This window comes from Chlorocebus sabaeus, chromosome 4 (assembly GCF_047675955.1).
Source record: "Chlorocebus sabaeus isolate Y175 chromosome 4, mChlSab1.0.hap1, whole genome shotgun sequence".
NCBI lineage: Eukaryota > Metazoa > Chordata > Mammalia > Primates > Cercopithecidae > Chlorocebus > Chlorocebus sabaeus.
The window spans coordinates 15394460-15416301 of record NC_132907.1 but is presented as its reverse complement, the minus strand read 5'-3'; the positions used below and the strand labels follow the sequence as shown (position 1 = coordinate 15416301).

The 21842-nt window shown below is 36.8% G+C and overlaps 1 protein-coding gene across 16 annotated transcripts in view; it reads right to left on the bottom strand.

Annotated features, from left to right (window-relative positions):
- Nucleotides 1-21842, bottom strand: part of SSBP2 (single stranded DNA binding protein 2) — a 323926-nt gene that overhangs the window by 191144 nt on the left and 110940 nt on the right. For 11 of the 16 annotated variants that reach the window (XM_037982164.2, XM_007977098.3, XM_007977115.3 and 8 more), the window contains one exon: nt 11417-11478. The exons of the other annotated variants lie outside the window; for them this stretch is intronic. In XM_037982164.2, coding sequence (XP_037838092.1) covers nt 11417-11478 — 62 coding nt within the window. The remainder of the gene's footprint in view (nt 1-11416; nt 11479-21842) is intronic. 16 annotated transcript variants of the gene reach the window in all.

Sequence of the window (21842 nt, the reverse complement as noted above, 5' to 3'; positions counted from 1 at the left end):
ACAGAGAAGCAAATCTTACAAAGTATTGAAATCTTTGATCTTATATCATTTATTATCATTAAAATCTTCCCCTTATAAATCAAGAGAAAATACTGCATTCCCAAGTTGAAGATTCTCATCCAAACACTGTATCTGCTTCTATTCCTGAGGATGTGAGTTGAAATGACTTAGGTAGCTTGCTAATATCTCAAGGGAACACAGAAAGCGAAATGGTTGTCAGAGAAGTCTACAAGGGTGAATAAACATGCCAGATGTGTCCCAGAAGATGGAATGCTAACATAATTATACAACTTATGCCACTGGCCAGATCTAGGACTACCAGAAAACAAAAATTTTTTAAAAGACAAACCAAAACAATAAAATGCCATGGAAAACAATTTTTCTGAGGAACAAGCCACGCTGTTACAAGTTCAAGTCTTAATAACTAAGGAAGTCATTTGTCTTTGTCCCAAAAATATATCAATGAATGTTAGTTACTGACAATCTCTATTAAAGAAAACTGTCCATTCACAAGATCAAAAACAGTTTCACATGAAATGTGTATGTAACTGTTCTTTATCTTAGAACCTCCCCAAATGTATAACTTGTATTAATATTATAATACCTTTAAAAATTGAAGTATTAAATTTTGCTTCATTTTTATAAAATTCTCACAATACTCCTGTATTAGAAATAAATTTCTATTTTAAAATATAATAAAGATAGTTACCATTATTGACTAAGTACTATATTCAAGCATCGTACACAAAGTATCACATATTCAGCATCTAATCCTTCTAATTATTATCCCCACTTTGTAGATGAAGGAACTGAAGCTTAGATTAAGTTAGATTAAATAATTTGCCTAAAGTCACACAGTGGCAGAGCTGGGCTTGAGCCTTTTTAATTATTACAGTATTTTGCTTCTAACATGAGTGTGGTTTTAAGAGTTCTTAATGCAAGACTCCTTATTCTGATTGTGGGCAGGTTTCTACAGTTTCGGCAGTCTGAGCAGCATCAACTATTATAAGAGTGGGATGGATACCTGTCCCAGATAAGACAGTGAGCACATTGTTAGCCTACCTTTGACCCCATGCCCCAACTCATTTTCTGAATATCCTATGGCAACCACCCCCTTACCCTATATGCAGCTGCCAGGGATTCGTGGATGCCTCAATATAGACATGACTCAGAAAAGAAAACTGTTGAGTCCCATTTATATACACTGCCTGGAATTAGCCACTCACAATGCTCAAATGGGAAATGTAATTAATGACTTATTAATAGTGGGACACTGAATTCTGCTCTGTGATTAAGAAATATCTGTTACTGAGATGAGCACTGGTTACAATTCAGGAATTTGAATTCTAACTCTAAATGTGACCTTGGGCAAATAGTTTTTGATTTATGTAAAAAGAGAAAATAAATGTTATGTATTTTACAGTGTTTTATACAGAGACAAAGACATGACATACACAAAAGTAATTTTAAAAGAAACTTAAAGGTACTAAAAATATTACTGAAAAAGTCTCATATAGCTAGTATAGTGAAATTAAAAAAAAGTTTTCTAAATAACTTGAGTAACATTTGCCTCATTTTTCTTTCGAGTCCTTCACATTAAATGAAGATTCCCTCAGTTTTTTACAATGCTCTCTCCCCACCAAATTTTCCTCTGTTTTCCACATGCCTTCCTCTTCTTCCATGCTGAATTTTAGTTTTATTCTCTATGGCCTATGTTTTTCGCCTTCTCTCTTGCTAATACTTTTCTTCCCTTCTCACTCTTATGAGCCTCCTCTTAGCCCCGTTGTTACCTACACAGTCTTATATGATGCTTAGTTTAACTCAACTCAAACAGTTATACCTTGCCTGTTATAGAAAAGACATAGAAGATGAGTAAAAACCAGTAAGCCAATTATAAATATTATACCATTCTAGTAAGCTAGCTAACGCCATTGCACTTGTTTTCCTGTGGGTATTTGGTTATTCTTAGCTATACCTGATATTATTCATTAGGTTCTAAAAAACTAGAGTGCTAGCATACTGCAAGATTCGACTTTCCACTGCCAGGTGAAAAAAAACAGAATTCTTAGGATAATCTTACATTTTAATTTATTTTCTCTACAATGTTATATATATTTGATTTCAAGATATAAATACAGGGGACCAAAGTCATTTTAAAAGGTGCTTTATATTTTTATTTTATTAAATAAAAATGAGGTATCGGCTGGCATAGGCTGGTTGCAGTGGCTCATGCCTGTAATCCCAGCACTTCGGCAGGTAGAAGCAGAGGAAGGTGGATCTCAATCCCAGGAGTTTGAGACCAGCCTGAGCAACAACAGCAAAACCTCATCTCTACAAAAAAATACATTAAAGTAGCTGGGCATGGTGGTATGCTCCTGTAGTCCCAGCTACTCAGGAGGCTGAGGCAGGAGGATCACTTAAGCCCAGGAGATGGAGGCTACAGTGACTATGATTGTGCCACTGTACTCTAGCCTGGGTGATCCTGTCTCAAAAAAAAAAAAAAAAAAAAAAGATGTATTTGTCTGCTTTCAAGCTGCTAATAAAGACATACCTGAGACTGGGTAATTTATAAAGGAAGGAGGTTTAATTGACTCACAGTTCAGCATGGCTGGGGAGGCCTCAGGAAACTTATAATCATGGCAGATTCACATGGTGACAGCATGGAGAAGAATGAAAGCTAAGCAAAGGGGGAAGCCCCTTATAAAACCACCAGATTGTGTGAGAACTTACTATTTCTAGAATAGAAAGGGGGAATCGCCCTCATGATTCAATTACCTCCCACCAAGTCCCTCCCACCACACGTGGGGATTATGGGAACTGCAATTCAAGATGAGATTTGGGTGGGGACACAGTCAAACTATATCAAGAGATATGAGAGTTATGAAAGGCATCGTATCAAGAGTTATAGTTTCTGCAATTAAAACTTGAAATAGAAAGTTTTTAAAAGCCTATGTTTTAAAATTGCACAAGTAAAAAAACATATTAACATCAGAAGAAAGAAGCTTATTGGCATTTTTGTTTCTGGAACTAATGTGAGAGTTGGGAATGTTTAACAAAAAGTACAAACAAGAACTAAGTTTTCAAAGGGGATGTGATTCAGTTAAATGTATTATAAACTGGGGTACTGAGCATGGGGTAAACTAAAAAGGAAAAGAAAGTGATTAGGGAAGTCACATTAGAAACAAGGGAAAAAAGCTCCAGAAAGTAAATCACATAAATTTCTCTATCCTATATTAAAGGCAGAAATTCCCCTCTTCCATTCTGAGGTCTTTGCCTCTCATCTCATTGGTACTTTATTCTGCTTATTTTGCATATGTCATATGTATCTCTTTTTCATACATCTTCAAACACTCCCACTCTTTGCCAACTTTTCCCGAGTCTACTAGTCTCTGCCTCTTTTCTCAACCCTCTTTAATCCATCTTTTTTTTTTTTTTTTTTTTTTTTTGAGACAAGGTCTTGCTCTGTCGCCCAAGCTGGAATGCAGTGGCGCAATCTCGGCTCACTGCAGCCTCCGCCTCCTAGGTTCAAGCGATTCACCCACCTCAGCCTCCCAAGTAGCTGGGATTAAAGAGGCATACCACCACACCCAGCTAATTTTTGCATTTTTAGTAGATGGGGTTTCACCATGTTGCCCACGCTGGTCTCGAACTGCTGACCTCAGGTGATCCACCTGCCTTGGCCTCCCAAAGTGCTGGAATTACAGGCATGAGCCACCACGCCCGGCCCCTCTTTAATCTGTCTTTATGTTGATGCCAAGTGAGTGTCTAAAGCCACAAAACTGATCACATCAGGGACCCCGTTTAAAATCTTTGGGCTATAGTCCCAAATCCTTAATATATGCAGGACTTCATAATCTGTCCCCTGCTTTTGTCTCTTTATATTTTATCACTTCCTAATACTGGACCTATAGATGAACTCGTCCATACCAAACTACCTGTCATTACTTGAGTGTATGATCATCCCTTTTGAGATTTCACATGATTCCTCGCCCCAATTACCCTTCTCTCACTCAACTTTCAGCTCAGCTCAGATTCACTTTCTCTATGACGCCTTTTCTAACTCTCCCAAGCTGAAGTGAGTATTGTTCCTGTGTTGCTATTATAACCAGTATATATTTCTTTTTTAAGTTTATTTCCAGCTTTATAGAGGTATGATTGACAAATAAAAATTGTATATATTTAAGGTGTACAATGTGAAGTTTGGATATACATATACTTTGGAAAATGATTACCAAAATCAAGCTAATTAACATATTCATCATCTCTCACACATAATTTGTGTGTCTGTGTGTGTGTCTGGTAAGAACACTTAAGATCTACTCTCTTAGCAAATATCAAGTCTATAATACATTATTATTAAACCAGTAGCTATTTCTGCTTTAATACTTTTTTTTGTTTTTGTTTTTGTTTTTGAGACAGAGTCTCACTCTGTCGCCCAGGCTGGAGTGCAGTGGCGCTATCTCGGCTCACTGCAAGCTCCGCCTCCTGGGTTCACGCCATTCTCCTGCCTCAGCCTCCTGAGTAGCTGGGACTACAGGCGCCCACCACCACGCCTGGCTAATTTTTTGTATTTTTAGTAGAGACGGGGTTTCACCGTGGTCTCGATCTCCTGACCTTGTGATCCGCCCGCCTCGGCCTCCCAAACTGCTGGGATTACACACGTGAGCCACCGTGCCCGGCTAATACTTCTAAATTGTTTATCTTTCCTACTATTTATTTCCTTGAGGGCAACACGGTTTTGCACTCTTAAATATTTGGTGAAAAGGCTTAAACAACAGAACAATTCTAATTTAAAATACTCTATTAAAAAATGGAAATGAGAAGAAGTCATTCAATTAACAACTGGTCCATCCAGCAGGGACTCTTAGGTTGAGCAAATGAGCAAGCAGTAAGTTCTTGAAGAATACATGTTATCCTAATCATGTAGACCTCAACAGCAGCAACAGCTTTCCTGGGCAACATAAAAAGGCAACAATTATTATAGTCCTGAATCCCTAACCTAGAGCACAGATTATGAAGTCCAGGTCAAAAGAGTTAAGGATAAGAAGGTCAGGCATCTGCTGGACTTAAAGCCCATGGTAATGGCTAGCTAAACACAATAATCAGGGCAGCTTAAGATCTAGGCATTTTTCTGAAAGATGAAATCCATAGCTCTCATCAGTTCTCAGAGGACCCCATGACCAAAACTACTCAGAATCATTGATTTATATAGATGAAGGAGGCACCTCAAAGACTATGTCAGTAGCTTTAGGGGAAAAAATATAAATCATTAAAAAACGAAACCTATATATTTTGCACGTACTAGATTTAAATTGAACAAACATAATCTAAAAATACTTATGTGCCCATTACTTATTTATTTGATATCTCCAGCTAAGTACAAATTAAGTTACTTAAAATACCAACGCCATGGAAGAAGGGATCCCCTGAATCTAACAGCCACAGAAAAAGGAAAAAAAAAAAAAAATGGCACATTTAAAAGCTGCACTGTCTGACAGCTGAGGTAAAAAAAAAAAAAAAAAAAAAAAAAGCTACAGAAGCAAAAAGCCAAAGTATTGAGTAAGTTATTATCAAACACCTACAGTGTAGGAATAAGTTAAATTCATGAGAAAGCATGTAAAAGAGAAAGAGGTGCAAGAAACAAAAAGTAATGCTATAACAGAAAACTCTTAAAATCCTCACTTTGTTAACCCACTGATCCAAGAGCGTCAGACTCCTAAAATGGTCTCTTATGCCATTTGTAGACTTCATTGGAAACACGCAAAATGAAAAGGTGTCAACAGGTGAGGAGACTCAATTACATTTGGAAAAAAAGTTAAGTATTGACTGGATAGATCTGGATATCATAAATACTGTATAAAAACACAATTTGACTTTTATACTATTATACAAAATGCCAGTCTTACACCCCAGGAAAACAGCACAATGATGATGCTTAACTGTAGTGAACCGTTGGAACAACTCTGAACCAAAAGACCGCACCTGTTCCTGCCCTACATACATGAGACAAACAGGGGAAACCCACAACCACAACTGACCAAGTGTGGGTTGCACTCACCACGGGACTTCTAGTACGGCATGCTTTCAGGAGAAAGATTAAAAACACGACGGCATTAAATAACGTTCCAAGGAAACCACGTGCACGGCACTCAAAGAGAGCTTTTTTTTCTTTTAAAGATGTTAAGAGACAAGTGTATATGGTATTGAGTAAGAAATTCTTTAATAGAAGAAATAGGAAAAAAAAAAAAAAAAACCACCTAATTTGTCCATGCAAATACATGGACTACCAATTGCTGCTGCAGAAAAGTCACATTCCTGGGCATACTGGCGTCACTATGCATTTATAAGCTACAATATTAACTAGGATTTAAACACTGCCTGGCAATATTTTATGTGTGCTCCTACTCAGTTCTTTCTCTGGGTCTATTTAGAATTATTTCAAATTTTTCTTTAAAGACTATCCTTCACTCTCTTAAAAATTCATTATCACCATCATCACCACCACCACTACCCTCAGTACCCTCATGTCCTATTTTGCAGAGGAAAAAAAAAGCTATCAGAATAAGAACTAATTTTTTTGAACCCTAGATCAATTTGACTCATCATCATTTTACAGATGGTAAAACTGAGACTGAAACAACAAAATCTTGCAGAAATGATAAGTAATGGAGCTGAGATACTGAATCCACATGTTTTCCTTTCTCCTTGCCTCATCCTGCATCTCCACAAACACCATGAACATATTGTAGAAAATTGGGAAGATAGAAGGGAAAGCTCTACTTACAAGTAATAGAAATACTTGCAGAAAAAAAAAAAATTCATCTGCAATCCCACCATATTAAAACAAAATTATTTTTCTTTGTTGTTACTCTTAATGCCCATTTATGCTACACTGTACATACAACTATGTCATGCTTTGTTAAAATGTCTTAAACATTTCTTTTGTCATTATATAGTGTTCATCATAATTAAATGTGTAATAACAGCCCAAGAACAAATGTACTATAATTTTTATAACCCTTCCTTTTATTTGCACATTACCTAAACTTTTCTTTCATTTCTATTCTGTCTTCTATTCCAAACTCTCTTCTAGTCAAATGCAAAATACTCCATGGGACATTCCTCATGCATTTAGACAGTGAGTGGCAGGATTGAGGAAGATATGATATTAGGGGTACGGACCTTAATCTAGGTTCCAGAAATTGTGAAATTCAGAAGGAAAGCCCTATGCAAACATTCCAGATTGGCAGGAGGCAGGGACATATAAGGAACAGTATTTTATTAGGAATAGAAGAAATGAACTTCTTGATACCAAACCTACAAACGTCCCTGCATCTCCTCTTGCCACAAGGGTAGAGATGGTCCTCTCCCCTCTCACTTCCCAGCATTTGTGCTTTGGACCTCCTTCTCTCAGGCCTTGTGTGGAGTTTTAAACCACTAAACATCTCCTCTCCCCTTGTATCTTCAGACTCTGCCCCTCTACTGTCTCCTTCTCTTAAACACTAAACATGCAAATGTCTCTCCCATCTAAAATGAAAAACTTCTCTCTCTAATCTATAGTATTCCTCCAGGTATCATTTCTCATCACAGATGAACCATTTTAAAGAGTTGACTATATACCATTTCCCACTTCCTACCTTCAAAGTCACTTCTCGATCTGAAACATTCTTGCTTCCTAGCCCGTTACTCAGCTTTATAAGTCATTGATGGCCTTTCCCCAAATCCTAAAAGGACATATGCGTTCTGATTACTTCACCTTGTAGTCACCGTTGTCACTACTGACCTTTTTTTCCTTCTCGAAACCCTCACTTATTCTTGTTTTCTATTATGCTACGCTCTCCTGATTTTCCTCCTACCTTTTTAGCTGAGACTGTGTCTCTCTTTTTTTTTGTTTTTTGTTTTTTGTTTTTGTTTTTGAGACAGAGTCTTACTCTGTCACCCAGGTTGGAGTACAGTGGCATGATCTTGGCTCACTGCAACCTCTGTCTCCCAAGTTCAAGTGATTCATCTGCCTCAGCCTCCTGAGTAGCTGGGATTACAGGTGCCTGCCACCAATGCCTGGCTTATTTTGTATTTTTAGTAGAGACAGGGTTTCATCATGTTGGCCAGGCTAGTGTCGAACTCCTGACCTCAAGTGATCCACCCGCCTCAGCCTCCCAAAGTGCTGGGATTACAGGCATGAGCCACCATGCCTGGCCACTTTCTTTCTCCTTTACAGCCTCTTCTTCCTCCTTATTCCTTGGATGTTAATATTGCAAGGTTTCTGTACAAGGCTCATTTTCCTCCCCACTCATGGGTAATACCACTCAACTATCTCTCTCTCTCTCTTTCTCTTTTTCTTTTTTTAGAGATGAGGTCTCACTATGTTGCTCAGGCTGGGTTCAAACACCTGGGTTCAAGTGATCCTCCCACCTCAGCCTCCTGAGTAGTTGTCACTATAGACACGCACCACTGCACCCAGCTTCATCTCTCTCTCCTTTAAACATCAGACCCATGTAACAAGCTGCCTGCTCAACATCTCCACTTGGATGGCATGTATTTCAGTTTCAGCACACCTACACAGCTGAACTCTTCACCAAATCCTACCATTTCTACTTCAAGCTTATATCTCAAATCCTTCTGCTTCTCTTCCTGCCCACTGATTATACACTAGTTCAAGTAACCATTCTCTACTCCTTACCGCAAGAGCTTTCTAAGTGCTCCTCTATTTCTGGACTTATTCCTGTTCCATCCATTATCTATTCTATAGAACTACAGTGATATGGCTACGGTTGTAAACCTAAAATAAAATTGTAAGGTCCCCCAACCATCTGAATGGACTTCCTCCTTGGCCAGGGCACTCTTAAAATTTAACCTGAAAGACTGCTTCAGGCCATGACAGGAAGTGGGAGTGGGACTTGCCTCATTATACTCACCAGTGTTAACATCAACACAGTCCTTAAATCTGATAAGAAGCATTTACAATCTATTCTCTCTGAAGCCTGTTACAGGCTTCATCTGCATAATAAGAAATTTGCTTTCCATAATCACTTATCTTAATCCAGACAGTTCTCTTCTATTGATCCCAGGTCTTTAGATAAAGTCAACCAACTGCCAATCAGAAAATTTTAAAATCTATCTATAATCTGGAAGCCCCCGCTTTGAGTAGTCTTGTCTATCTAGACTGAACCAATGTATTTCTTATATGTATTTAATTGAAGTCTCGTGTCTCCCTATATGTATAAAACCAAGCTGCACCCTGACCACCTTGGGAACGTGTTCTCAGGACCTCCTGAAGGCTGTGTCAAGGGCCATGGTCACTTATATTTGGCTCAGAATAAATCTTTTCTAATTTTTTACAGAGTTTTACTCTTTTCTTTGACAAGATATAAATAAACAGTATTACTCTCCTGCTTAAAAATTTAACTGCATTGTATTCTCTTTATAATTACATTCAAATTCACAGTTTACAAATCCAGCCTCATCCCTAATCACTCTATCACCCCAATTTCCAACATAATGAATTTCTTTCTTTTCTTCCCATGTGCTATACTCTCTCTGCCTTTCACCTCTAGGTCACCGCACATGGTATGGTTGATCCAAAACATCCCCCTTCTCTATCTCTCCATGCCTTTCTGGCCAACTCTTATATCTACTTAATGCCTTGGCTTAGATATCAGTTCTTCCAGGTGAAATGTATTTGGCATGTGCCTATGTGGGACTCTGCATATCCCCTTCGAATACTTCTTTCTCACTGCTTACTTCATTATTTGGTTTCCCCATAGACTGTTATCAGCAAGAGGATAGGGATGTGTGTGTGTTTTATTCACTGGTGTGTCCATAGTATCAAGCATAGTATCTGGCCCATACAAGACACTCAGTAAGTATTTATTGAGATAATGCAATAAACTTTACTAGGTTTGCATGGAGAAACATGCTCAAAGCCTATGAATAAATGAAACTTTAAAAGATACCACAATGTGGTAGAAATACAAAGGAATATAAAGGTATGAACATTACTTCTTCCAGGCAAAAAAAAAAAAAAAAATCTGTTTGATTAGTTCAGTATCTGTTGAGCACTATATCAGGTCACTGTTTCTCATGAATATGCTTTTCCAGAGCAAGAAAATGAAGATAAACTTATTTCACTAACTGCTTATTTGTAACTTATTCCCCTCTTGTTCTTGGGAGATTTGAGTTTGATGAGTAGCTGTTATTTTGGAACAAAATTGACCTATTACAAGATTGACCTATTACATAAAAGATGCCAGTCGGATTATTATCTCCCATTCCCAATCCCTCCAAGAGGAGAAGTGAGGGTTTGAAGAAGCTATAATGGCATGCCAACACTTATAATTACCTATATGGTGGTCTAACATTGACAACTTGATAGCCCACTTTGTAGAAAGCCATCTTATAACTAGTTCGACAATCAGAGAGTCAAGAAAAAGTGCCAACCTCATTGGCCACTTCAAGACAAGAAAATTATCTGCTATGAATGAATTGTATCCTCTCCTAAATTTTTTTTTTTTTTTTTTTTTTGAGATGGAGTTTTGCTCTTATTGCCCAAACTGGAGCCCGGTCTTGGCTCACTGCAACCTCTGCCTCCCAGGTTTAAGAAATTCTCCTGCCTTAACCTCCCAAGTAGCTGGGATTATAGGTATGTGCCACCACGCCTGGCCAATTTTTGTATTTTTAGTAGAGACAGGGTTTCACCATGTTGGTCAGGCTTGTCTGGAACTCCTGACCTCAGGTGATCCACCCGCCTTGTCCTCCCAAAGTGCTGGGATTACAGGCTACCTGGGGTGAGCTACCACACCCAGCCTTCTCCCAAATTCATATATTGAAATGAAGGGTTGGGTTTTTAAATAAATTCCTGATTTGAGGGGGTGGGCATTACCAATGTGATGGTAGTTGGAGATGGGGTCTTTGGGAAATCCTTAGGTTTAGATGAGATCATGAAAGTGGGACCCTCATGATGGGACTAGTTCCCTTGTAAACAGAGACACAAACAGCTTGCTCTCCCCAATATGTAAGGACACAGCGAAAAGGTGACTGTCTACAAGTCAGGAAGACAGCCCTCACCAGAAACTGATCATGCTGGTACTTATCTTGTACTTCTAGCCTTCAGAATTGTGAAAAATAAAATTCTGCTATTTAAGCCACCTATTCTATGGTATTTCGTTATGGCATCCCAAGCCATTATAGAATCATACTTACAGTTGGAGATTCCACACACTGGTTCCAATTCCAGTTGAACTCAACAGCAGTATATTTAAGTTAAATTACACTAGTGCTGGTTTTTAAGGGTCTTTTAAAAAGTGCTACCTTCCAGAAAATTTTAGAAAATGAAAAAATAAAAAGGAAGCATGAAACCATAAACAGGCCTATTGAAATGCATCATCAAGCCAGTAAAAATGGAATAAAGGATACTTACCACCACCAAGAATGTAAGAATCCTGGTGGTTCCCCCAATGTGATGTTTTTTTCCCATCTTATCTAAAATGAATAAAAGAGATATTACTTTCCTAATAATACTTTTTTCCACACATATTACAAAGTAATAATATTTCCATTTAAAATACTATGGTAATATTTGAATTTTTCATCATTTTCATATTATTTTTTACCCAAGTTTTCCAAGTACTCATTTTACATAGTGAGTTGTTGACTGGATTAGTCTCAGAGAGATGTCACCATTATTTTCCTGAATTTGCTTCATACTGTGCCAGTTGTAAACTCCAGTCTTTCAGTTTCAAATTCATCTTTCTGTGGTCTTTCAGATGCTGAGACTGGAGATCCATATACTACCTTTGTCCTTCATTAAACGGCTTCCTGTTAGGTCCCATAAACTAAGAGAGGCTCTAGAGAGAGCCTGGAAGTAAGAAGAGGGGAGAATGGATTTGTTTCCTGTTAGCTTACTATTCCTGTCAGGGTGACCCCAGTGGCAGTTCATCCAGTGATAATAGCTGTGACAATAGCTGGTTCCATTCTAGCTTTATTCCACACAACCAGAACCAGTCTCTCTGTGCCGCTCAGAAGTATCAGCACAGCTGGGCAATATCTCTCTTCAGAAGCTAAAGGTAAATTTCAGCTCTTCAAGTACCAGCAGTCCCACACCTCCCTCTCCTTAGAGGTCTAAGATTCAGCTCTCTGAGGTTTCTCCTCCCATTTTTTTGATAACCGCAAGCTCTTCCTTTTGGTGCCTCAGCCCTAGTGATTGCTCACTGCAATTACTGATTTTATGTAACTTCTGTGTGCTGTAGTTGCTTTCTTTTAAATCTGTTTAGCTATTTCCATATATTACATTCCCTGTTGAAATTCTCAGTATGCTTTTAATTGGTGTGGCTGTATTCTGATTGATACATCACTTCAAATGCCCTCTCATAAAATAATAAAAACATCTTCATTTTAAGCAGAATGGGACATAGGCATAAACTTTAACTTTCTAACATACTAGCTGTGTGAAGTTGGGAGAGTTACTTAAGTCTTCTGTGCCTCAGTTTCCTCATCTATAAAATATGGTTAGTAATAGTCACCTATATCACAAGGTTGTTGTGAGGAAAAAACTGGTTAGTACAGGAAAATCACTTAAAAGAGTAACTGACAGGCCGGGCTCAGTGGCCCAGCTACTCTGGAGGCTGAGGCGGGAGAATCACTTGAACCCGGGAGTTGGAGGCTGCAGTGAGCCGAGACTGCACCACTGTATTCCAGCCTGACAGAGCAAAATTCCGTCTTGGGGCGGTGAGGGGTGGGGGCGTGGGGAGTGGGAAGAAAGAGTAACTGACATGCAGGAAGTGCCTGGTAACTGTGAGGTGCTAATATTTTTTTTTCTTTTACCTAGGAGGGTATTCCTGTAAAACTTCATTACATCATCATTGTCACCAGCACCCACAAAATTCCAGTGATATTCCATATAAAAATATTCAAAGTATTTAGGGTTGTGCCAAACAATTTTAACTTACTAATCAGAATAGTTTTCATCTTGCTGGAAACCATACATATAACTAGGAAAAAGGAACAATCAGAGTTGCAACTAAGGAACAATTGTCTATGCTCCTAGTATAAATGGAAAAAGTAAAAATGAATCATTTAAACAGAAAATTAAGCTTCTATTTAAAGTCATTTCAGAATTAGTGTCCTGTTACACTGAGTTATCATGTATACCAAATTCAGATCACCATTAAAATCCCATAATGAAGATAACTCAATTTTGAGGTTTTTCTTTTCTTTCTTTCTGTTTCTTTTATTGAATCAGAAGGTATTTCAGGATCTTAACGCACATCAAAACCACCATTATTAAATAGGAACATCAGTTATCACCATTCACCCAGAAACTTGCAAGAGATTAGGCTTAATATGTTGACTTCAAATTATATCTTAAGGGTTGAGTTTTTAAATACATTCCTGATTTGAGGGTGTAGGCAGAAGACGACATGGGTCTCTCATAAAATAAGAGTTCTAAAAGATGCTGACATTAACTTTCTAATTGTTTCCATTTCAGCTAAGTTAGAGTTTACTATAATAAAAATTTAAAACAAGATCAACATCTCTAAAAAAGTAAAAGTTCTGACTAAATACTTTTGGATGGGTGTCTGGTTAAGTATTCATACAGTGCCTTTTCTAAGCACTGGATAGCAGTAAACACAAAAGACAGAAATCCCTTCCTTCAGGGAGATTACACCTTAGTAAGGAAGATAGACCATGAACAAAGAAACAAACAAAAAAGTAAATTGTGTTTATATGAGAAGGTGACAAATGCAGTGAAGGAAAACTAAGCAGAGAAGGGGGATAGAAAGAGCAGGAAAACAATGAAGTGGAATTACAACCTTAAATAAGGAGATCCAGAAAGACCTCAAAAAAAACCTCTGTATATAAGTATATGCCTTAGTTTTTTTTTTTAGCTTAAATAATAAAAATTATGTAACAAGACCCCAATCAGTAAAATATGCCCAGAGGCCCTTAATACTACTAAGAAATGAACAACTGTAATTACAGATTTCAAAAAAATGCAAGGAATTCTTTCCATCATCTACTATGTAAGAAGTTAGGAATTCTTATCCCAAAAGGACTTTTTAAAGAAGTTTTAAAACAGGAACTCGGAAAGTGGTCCTAAATATAGAAACAACCAAAAATCCTCTTTAATAAAAAGATGAAAAAAGTTGTGCCATTAAAATCACTGAAATTGGTTGGATTTTTAGAGTTCTTAAGTACATAAAGTATAAATAAATGGGAACCTTGAAGTAAAACAAGTAATTTGTTCTCAAAAAATAAAGAGAAATTTTTTGAAGATTAGAAATGTGGCCAGGACGGTAGCTCATACCTGTAATCCCAGCACTCTGGGAGGCCAAGGTGGGTGGATCACTTGAGGTCAGGAGTTCGAGATCAGCCTGACCAACATGGTGAAACCCCGCATCTACTAAAAATACAAAAATTAGCCAGGCATGGTGGTGTGTGCCTGTAGTCCCAGCTACTCAGGAGGCGGAGGCAGAAGAATCACTTGAACCCAGGAGGCGGAGATTGCAGTGAGCCGAGATAGCACCACGGCACTCCAGCCTGGGCGACAGAGTGAGACTCTGTCTTTAAAAAAAAAAAAAAAAAGTTAATAATAATAATGATAATAATGTAATAGCCATTTTGAAGCACTAAAAGGAAAAATTCCAAGAATTAATGAACTTGAAGTTAGAAAACCTACCTATGAACAATCAACCAGAACATATCATATAAATGTAAGCCAGATCCTAATTTTAATTATCCTAAATGGTAACACAAATAATTTGTATATCTATGCCACCATTTATCTGATAATTTCAGTTCATCAACATTTTATATCACCTTGGTTCATAAAAAATAAGAAATAGTACTTAATGAGATTTACGAGAAACAAAACTCTGATGTCCTGCTAAAATTATAATTTAGCCAAAAACCTATGTCTCATCCTTCTATCACTTTTCTCTTACCACTTTTTCACGAGTTGGTATCTTCTTGAAAGAACATAAGAAGAAACCCTCAGCGATGTACCCAAACACACTCATATTCCTAATCACTAGAACCATCATAATCATATGACCAGCAAATTTTTCAAGGTACTGTCCTTATGTTTCACCTCAGTTCATCTTGACTTTACATAATATGGCTGTGAAATAAACAGATTTTACTAAACTCAGTTAAAAGAAGAACGTGGCATGACTTACGGAGGAGTGAGAATGGTATGACTAGGTTTCAGTGCTAGGGTGTCCTGCAGGTAGGATTAGACTTACAGTCTATGAGACCCACTGCCCCTCATCCTTACTAAGCAGCTTCCCCTCACACACTTCCACAACTTCCACAGTCCATTTCCAGCTATCTTGGGAGATAAAGGACTATAGGAAACTACCTATATGGCTTATATTTGATATGGTCTTTTATGAGAAGAAGCCTGAGGTAATACATTTGTGTTTTAAACAGTTTTACATCTTATTATTCCTCAGAGAAACTAAAAAAGCATCACATATATCATCATTTTATGCTCACAATATTTTTTACTACATAGTATTCATCCTTCTGTCCTCAAATTGCAAGTCTGTGCCAGAAGCAGGTAAAACTTCGGTCCATCATACTGAAGTTAACATAAAATCCACGCTTTTATAGTTATTGAATGAACCACACTCAAAGCTGTGTTTTAGGTAGGTCCACAGAAGAGACGGTCTGTGTTTACACAGTGAATATTGCTAAGTCCAAATGGATCACTATTCTAGATACTACTTGCTTATAGAAAGCATAAAATGGTGCTCAAGAAGAGCCAAAATAGAATCCTGACCTGTAGAAAACTAAACCACATTCGCTGTAGCATTGTTAGAAAAAAATGAAAATTAGAAAGTGTGCTATCATTAAAAAGAATGAAATACAGCTACCTGGAAAGAGAATCATGCTCTACTGGTTTTTCAAGATGGAAATTTGAAAGGTTGGAGGACATTATATATAGCATAAAACCTTTCTGCTTGGAAAAAAAAAGTATGTATACATACATATGTGTGCTTGTAGGTGTGTATCCATTTTTAAAAATCACATCAAGCCTACAACTATTATCTGTAACACGGAAAAGGAGGACTTTCATTTTAAATTATATGTAGTTTAATTTTGTTTTTTAGCAAATATGAATTAATGATGGGTGGTGTTAAGGAATGGCCAGAAAATATTCCTAAATGTCAGCAGTCATGTTAAAAACAAATTTTCTGCTGTTTCTGAAGAGGCATTTTCTGTTGTATTGAGTTTCATGGGCTTCAGGCCTATTTAGGTTTTTGGGTGGCATCTTTGCCAATAACATTTTCTCTTTATTCTGTTTTTTCTTTTTCCATTATCCCAACATCAATATGTATCTGCCAAGTCCTAAGGCTTTTTGCTGCTTAATTATCTACCTCACTTCCTTCTGTCATTTGACCAGCTAGGGGCTGTATTCTCCTGTAACTTTCATGTAAATCTCAAGGCCCATTCCTAATGCCATATTCTGCATTTGATGCCCTTGTCTATGAATATGCTGTTTTTATCATATGATCTAACATTTTCAGCATTTCTTCATAAATGTAAAACCAAACATTGAATCATGAGCAAAAGGTCTATCAATAGGAAAAAGATGTCTTATGGTTTAATTATGAAATATATACTATCTGATGGTCACATGTGCAAAATTTTACACATATATAACAATTTTCATTGAAGCATTGTTTTAATTGAAAGAGACTGGAAACACCTAAATGTCCATCAGTACAGGGCTGGTGAACTATATCATGGCACATTTCACAGAATGAAATATGCTACAATCATAAAAAGAGAATTATGACATTTCATGAACCAATATAACACAATTTCCAAAATCTAACAATTGAAACAAAAATTAAAGCACAAAATGGTGTATAAGCTAACATTTGTACAAAAAAGAAAAAAAAGATATATATACATAAATGTATACAGGTATACACACACACATTTGCTTAATTTTTCATACTTACTTGCTTCTGGCAAGGTATACTGGTCATTTACCTACTATCTCTCAGCCCTACACCCACCCTTCTATACTCCGTTCTATACTTGGGGCTGGGACTCTGAAAATCACATTTCCTAGCCTCCTTGCCATTTGGCTTCCTGTTAAGTTCTGGCATTATGAGACACTAGCAAGAGATCAAAAAACAGGAAAAAGAGAAGCTTCCTGCCTCTGGCTCCAAAAGTGAAGCCGGGGTAGCACAATTCTGGATGTCAGCAGTACCTTTTTAGGGGTTCTAGTCTTGTCAATGTGAGACCTCTTCAGCAGATCCAGACCCACTTCCACAGTATCTCCAACAATGCAGCAGCAGCTTTGAAGGTTATGGGCTCCAAACTTTTCACAGTACCCATAAATCCTTTCATAATTTTTAATTTAAACAAATATCCAAATAGTAACTTTTAATACTATAAAACAATAAAAACAATTCTTGTGTTAAGAAAATAACCTGTATACCTATGTGTAAGTTTGTTTCTAGACTAAATTCCTGAGACTTCTAATTTAGATATAACCTACTGTTCCCACCAATTTTCTAAAATCTCTCATGTATAGAAGCATGAGTATATCTATACATTAAACTACATGTAAAAAATATTGAAATTGAAGTAAAAATTTTTCCTTTCCTTTTTTTTTTTTTAGACAGAGTTTCTCGTCACCCAGGCTGGAATGCAGTGGCACAATCTGGGCTCACTGCAACCTCCACTTCCTGGGCTCAAGTGATTCTCCTGCCTCATCCTCCTGAGTAGCTGGGATTCCAGGAGCCCACCACCACACCCAGCTAATTTTCGTGTTTTTAGTAGAGACGGGGTTTCACCATGTTGGCCAGGCTGGTCTCAAACCCCTGACCTCAGGTAATTTGCCCACCTCAGCCTTCCAAAGTGCTGGGATTACAGGCGTGAGCCACCATGCCCAGCCCAAATTTTTACATTTTAATTCAAAAAATTAAAGGCGATAGATGTTTAACAGGAAAAAAAAAAAAAGGTGACTATACTTTGAAGCAGATAATCTAAAACTGTGCTATTCAACATGATACCCAGTAGTCACATGTGGCTACTTCAGTTTAAAATTAAGTTAACTGAATGTTCCTCAGTTACACTAGCCATGTTTAAAGTTCTCAATAGTCACACATAATTAGTGACTACCTTATTTGACAGCAAAGATTAGAGACCATTTCCATAATCACAGAAAGTTTTACTGAACAGTGCTACTTTATCTTAGAAGAATGCAAGAAGTATTCCTAAAGAGGACCACCTCTTATTGGGAAAACTCCTTAATGGATCCTTTCTATTTTTGTTTTCATTTTTTGATACAGAAAGACAGAGGCCACTAGGAATGGTACGAAAGGAAGAATGCAGAGAGGAAAAAGTTCACTTTCTATGTAACAAGAATTTAGGAAGTTGCTAATGGTCTCTTGTGAAGAAGCTCAGGGGTCTGGAAGGATTCAGAAAAGGAAAAAATGAAACAGGTTATGAGAAGTCAACAAGATAGAAGGCAAAGGCATGCTGAGGAAAACACCTAGTGAAAAATTCCCTGTGGCAATGAGACCAAAGAATTTAAGGTAACTTATGTCTAGTATTCAAGTTAATGTTGGTGCCTATACTGTACAATGCTTAATCTTTTTGGTTATCCCTCAACCTTACATGAGAATCTTTCATACAAAAGAGCAACGAATTAGTGGACCTCTGAAACCATGAGAAAAAAAGAAAACTTCAGGCATATAAAAGGGATAGACCGTAAGAGGGAGAACCAGAGTGGGGCTACAATCACTCAACAGGAGCAAGAAACTACAGCACAAGAACCCTAAGCACCCAATAAAGTCTCACAGATACTGGGGAAGACTCACGACAACCTACAATATTAGGAATTAGAGCTGGAGCCATTTTTATAGAAAGGGTAACACCAAACAGTAGGATTATAGGCCATCTAAGTGACAGACACTTGGAACACACATGTACACATCAGGCATATATTTATGCCTCTATTCTTTTTAAATAAGAAACTATACAAGATAGAAAAAAGTTGGTCAAGATTTTTTAAAATGACACTTTTGAGCATTTACTATATGTCAGGTACTATTATAAGCAATTTACATATACTAACTCATTTGAACCACAGCATAACTAAAGTATTGTCACAATTACCATCTTCTTATAACTAGGAAACTGGGAAAGTAAATAAGATGTAGAACATAATTTAAACCCAGGATGTCTGGACCAAAGCAATTGCTTTTACCTCCTATACTATATTGCCTCAAAATTAAAGTTCAAGTGACCGGTTGGGAAATACTAATTAATCTTTTCTCTCTTCCTATACATAAAAGACAAACAGAACAGAGTTTTGGAGTCTATAATGCTCAATAATTTAGCAATTCTAATAAAATCTGAAAAAGGAATCCCTTAGATGTGTTTAAACTCATATTTCAGGCTAACTTGTTGGCTAACTTAGGACAAACACGGGCTAGTAATAATGCAAAAATTTTATGAAAGGGAAAATATCTAGAATTGTTACAAAACTCTAATTCTTAATTTCATTTGTTAAGGAGATTGAGCCTTATTCTGAGACATGAATATCATGTAAAACTTCAAGGAAGAGCAGCCATTATCTTTGTATAACAAAATGATATTACCAGAAAAAGTATAGCTTCTAATGAACCTAAAGTAACAAAAGTTAATGTAGAATTGGAAAGAAGATTCCTTAGCATTCTGTTTGTAATTATTAAATGTTGAAGAATAACAAAGATAGAGCAGAGGAAGGGCTTTGTATTGAGAATATTTCTAAATAATATTCAGTTTTTCCCCCTTGGGAGTAAAAAAAATGAAAAGTCACATAAACTACATTTTAGACTCAGGTAGTGGTTTAAAAATCTATCATGAATCAGAGGTAACACTGAGCTAGCTGGCACAACCTAGTTAGAGAAATGTTGTTATTTCTATTGTTAGTCCATTTTTTCTTTCAATTAAGAAAAAAAATGACTGAGTTAATAATAATGTGCCCCACTCTTCTGACTGATAACAAAAGCCATCAAGAGCAGTCCAATTTCTGATAGCCCAGGACAAGGGCATTTTTAGAAAATCAAGATTGGGCAGCTAAGATACACATCTTGCTTGTTCAGATAATGCCTGGAGTTCTAGTTGGCCTTCTCACAACTTCACCCAAAAGAACAAGCCCATACTAATGAAAGAAGTGACCCAGCACAGTAAAACCTGATTCAGAAGAACTCATTAACATCATAGTCATTCTTAGCCTCATCCATTCAGAGGGAGAATGTCAAATTTGGAAGAAGTAGTCTACTTTGCCTTGAACCAGGGTGAGAACATTGGATAACGTTATAATAATTGATAACAATTGGTGCCATTTCAATCATTTCCTTTTTATTATAATAATCAACTCAAATAAGTAGGTCTCCCTATTTTACATTCCAATGGAACTATTTTGATTTAGGTAAAAACCTGGGGGTAGACTAGGGAGGGTTTAGGTAAGATTGTTTTTTTACTACTCAGACTAGTTAAGAAGTCATTCAAATAAGCAGCCTTAAATTTTCCATCTGATCCAAGAGAAAATCAGAGAGGAAGCAACCCTCAACAGGGTACAGAGCTCTAAAATATTATATTCTCCTTTTTTACCATCCATGGTTAGGGGGAAAGGGAACCAAGACACCAGGGTACAAACCTAATGATGTCACATATTTTTATATATATATATATATATATATATATATATATATATATATATATATTTTTTTTTTTTTTTTTTAATTTGAAAACCTTCGAAGGCTCCCTCTTGCCAAAGATAAAGTCCAACTTCCTGGCATGGATGCAAAGGTCTTCGTGTACAGTTGCCTGTGGATTGTAATATCACCTTAGTTGAAACCCCAGGAAAAACTTTCTAGGAAAAGCTATTTCTAAGGTGGAGAGGGGAGGAGAGTTTAGGTAGAGGGAATATGCCACTGAGTAAAGCCCAGATGACAGAAGCCCTAAGGTATACAGGGAAACCCAAGCAGCTGGATACTGTGGAACGTAAAATGTGAGGGAGGAAATAGCGAACTGTTGTAATTCAACCAACTGAAATTATCAAGAACCCTTAGGATGTACTCAGCAATGGCTTATCACAAATCTATCTCCAGGCTTCCATCTTTTAAGCTCAGATAATTTAAGAGAAAGGATTTTATCTTCTTTATTTTTATTTTTAAATAACTGCACAAATAATATATGTATTCCTTGTTTAAAAGAATTCTATAACTAAGGATAAAATCCCTTTGAACCCTTTAATATCCCCACTCCCAAAAACAACTAGTCTGACATGCATATTCTTTCAGAATGTTTACTATACATTCATAAATATGTACCCACAAAAAATATAGTATTACTTTATGTTCTAGGGTTTCCAGATACATGGCATACTTCGGCTTTCTTCTTTTACTAGAAAATGTTTTAGAAGTCTATCTACGTAAGTCCAAATAGATCTAACTTATTATTTTACATTATAGAAAACTTAACAGCTCAATTAATTTAGCTATTCCCCTACATTGGTTATTTAGGTGTTGACAATGCATTTTTACAGCACCATTCAGAGTTTGGCAACCTAGATAGGAAAGAATAGTTCTGAAAATCACATACACTCATCTCCAAAGTCAAGAAATAATGTGTCTTCTTGGTGATAATAGTTTGATTTCAGTTTGACGCACCTTGTGAAAGTGAGTTAGACTAATAATTAAGAGAAATCCTCAGTTTTTGGATTCAAACTGCAGCCAGAGAAAATGAAATAATGATAAATACTTGTCAATATGTGTGAATCTCTTCTGAAATTCTAATTTTATTTCCACCAAACAGTCCTAGAAATTCTGTAT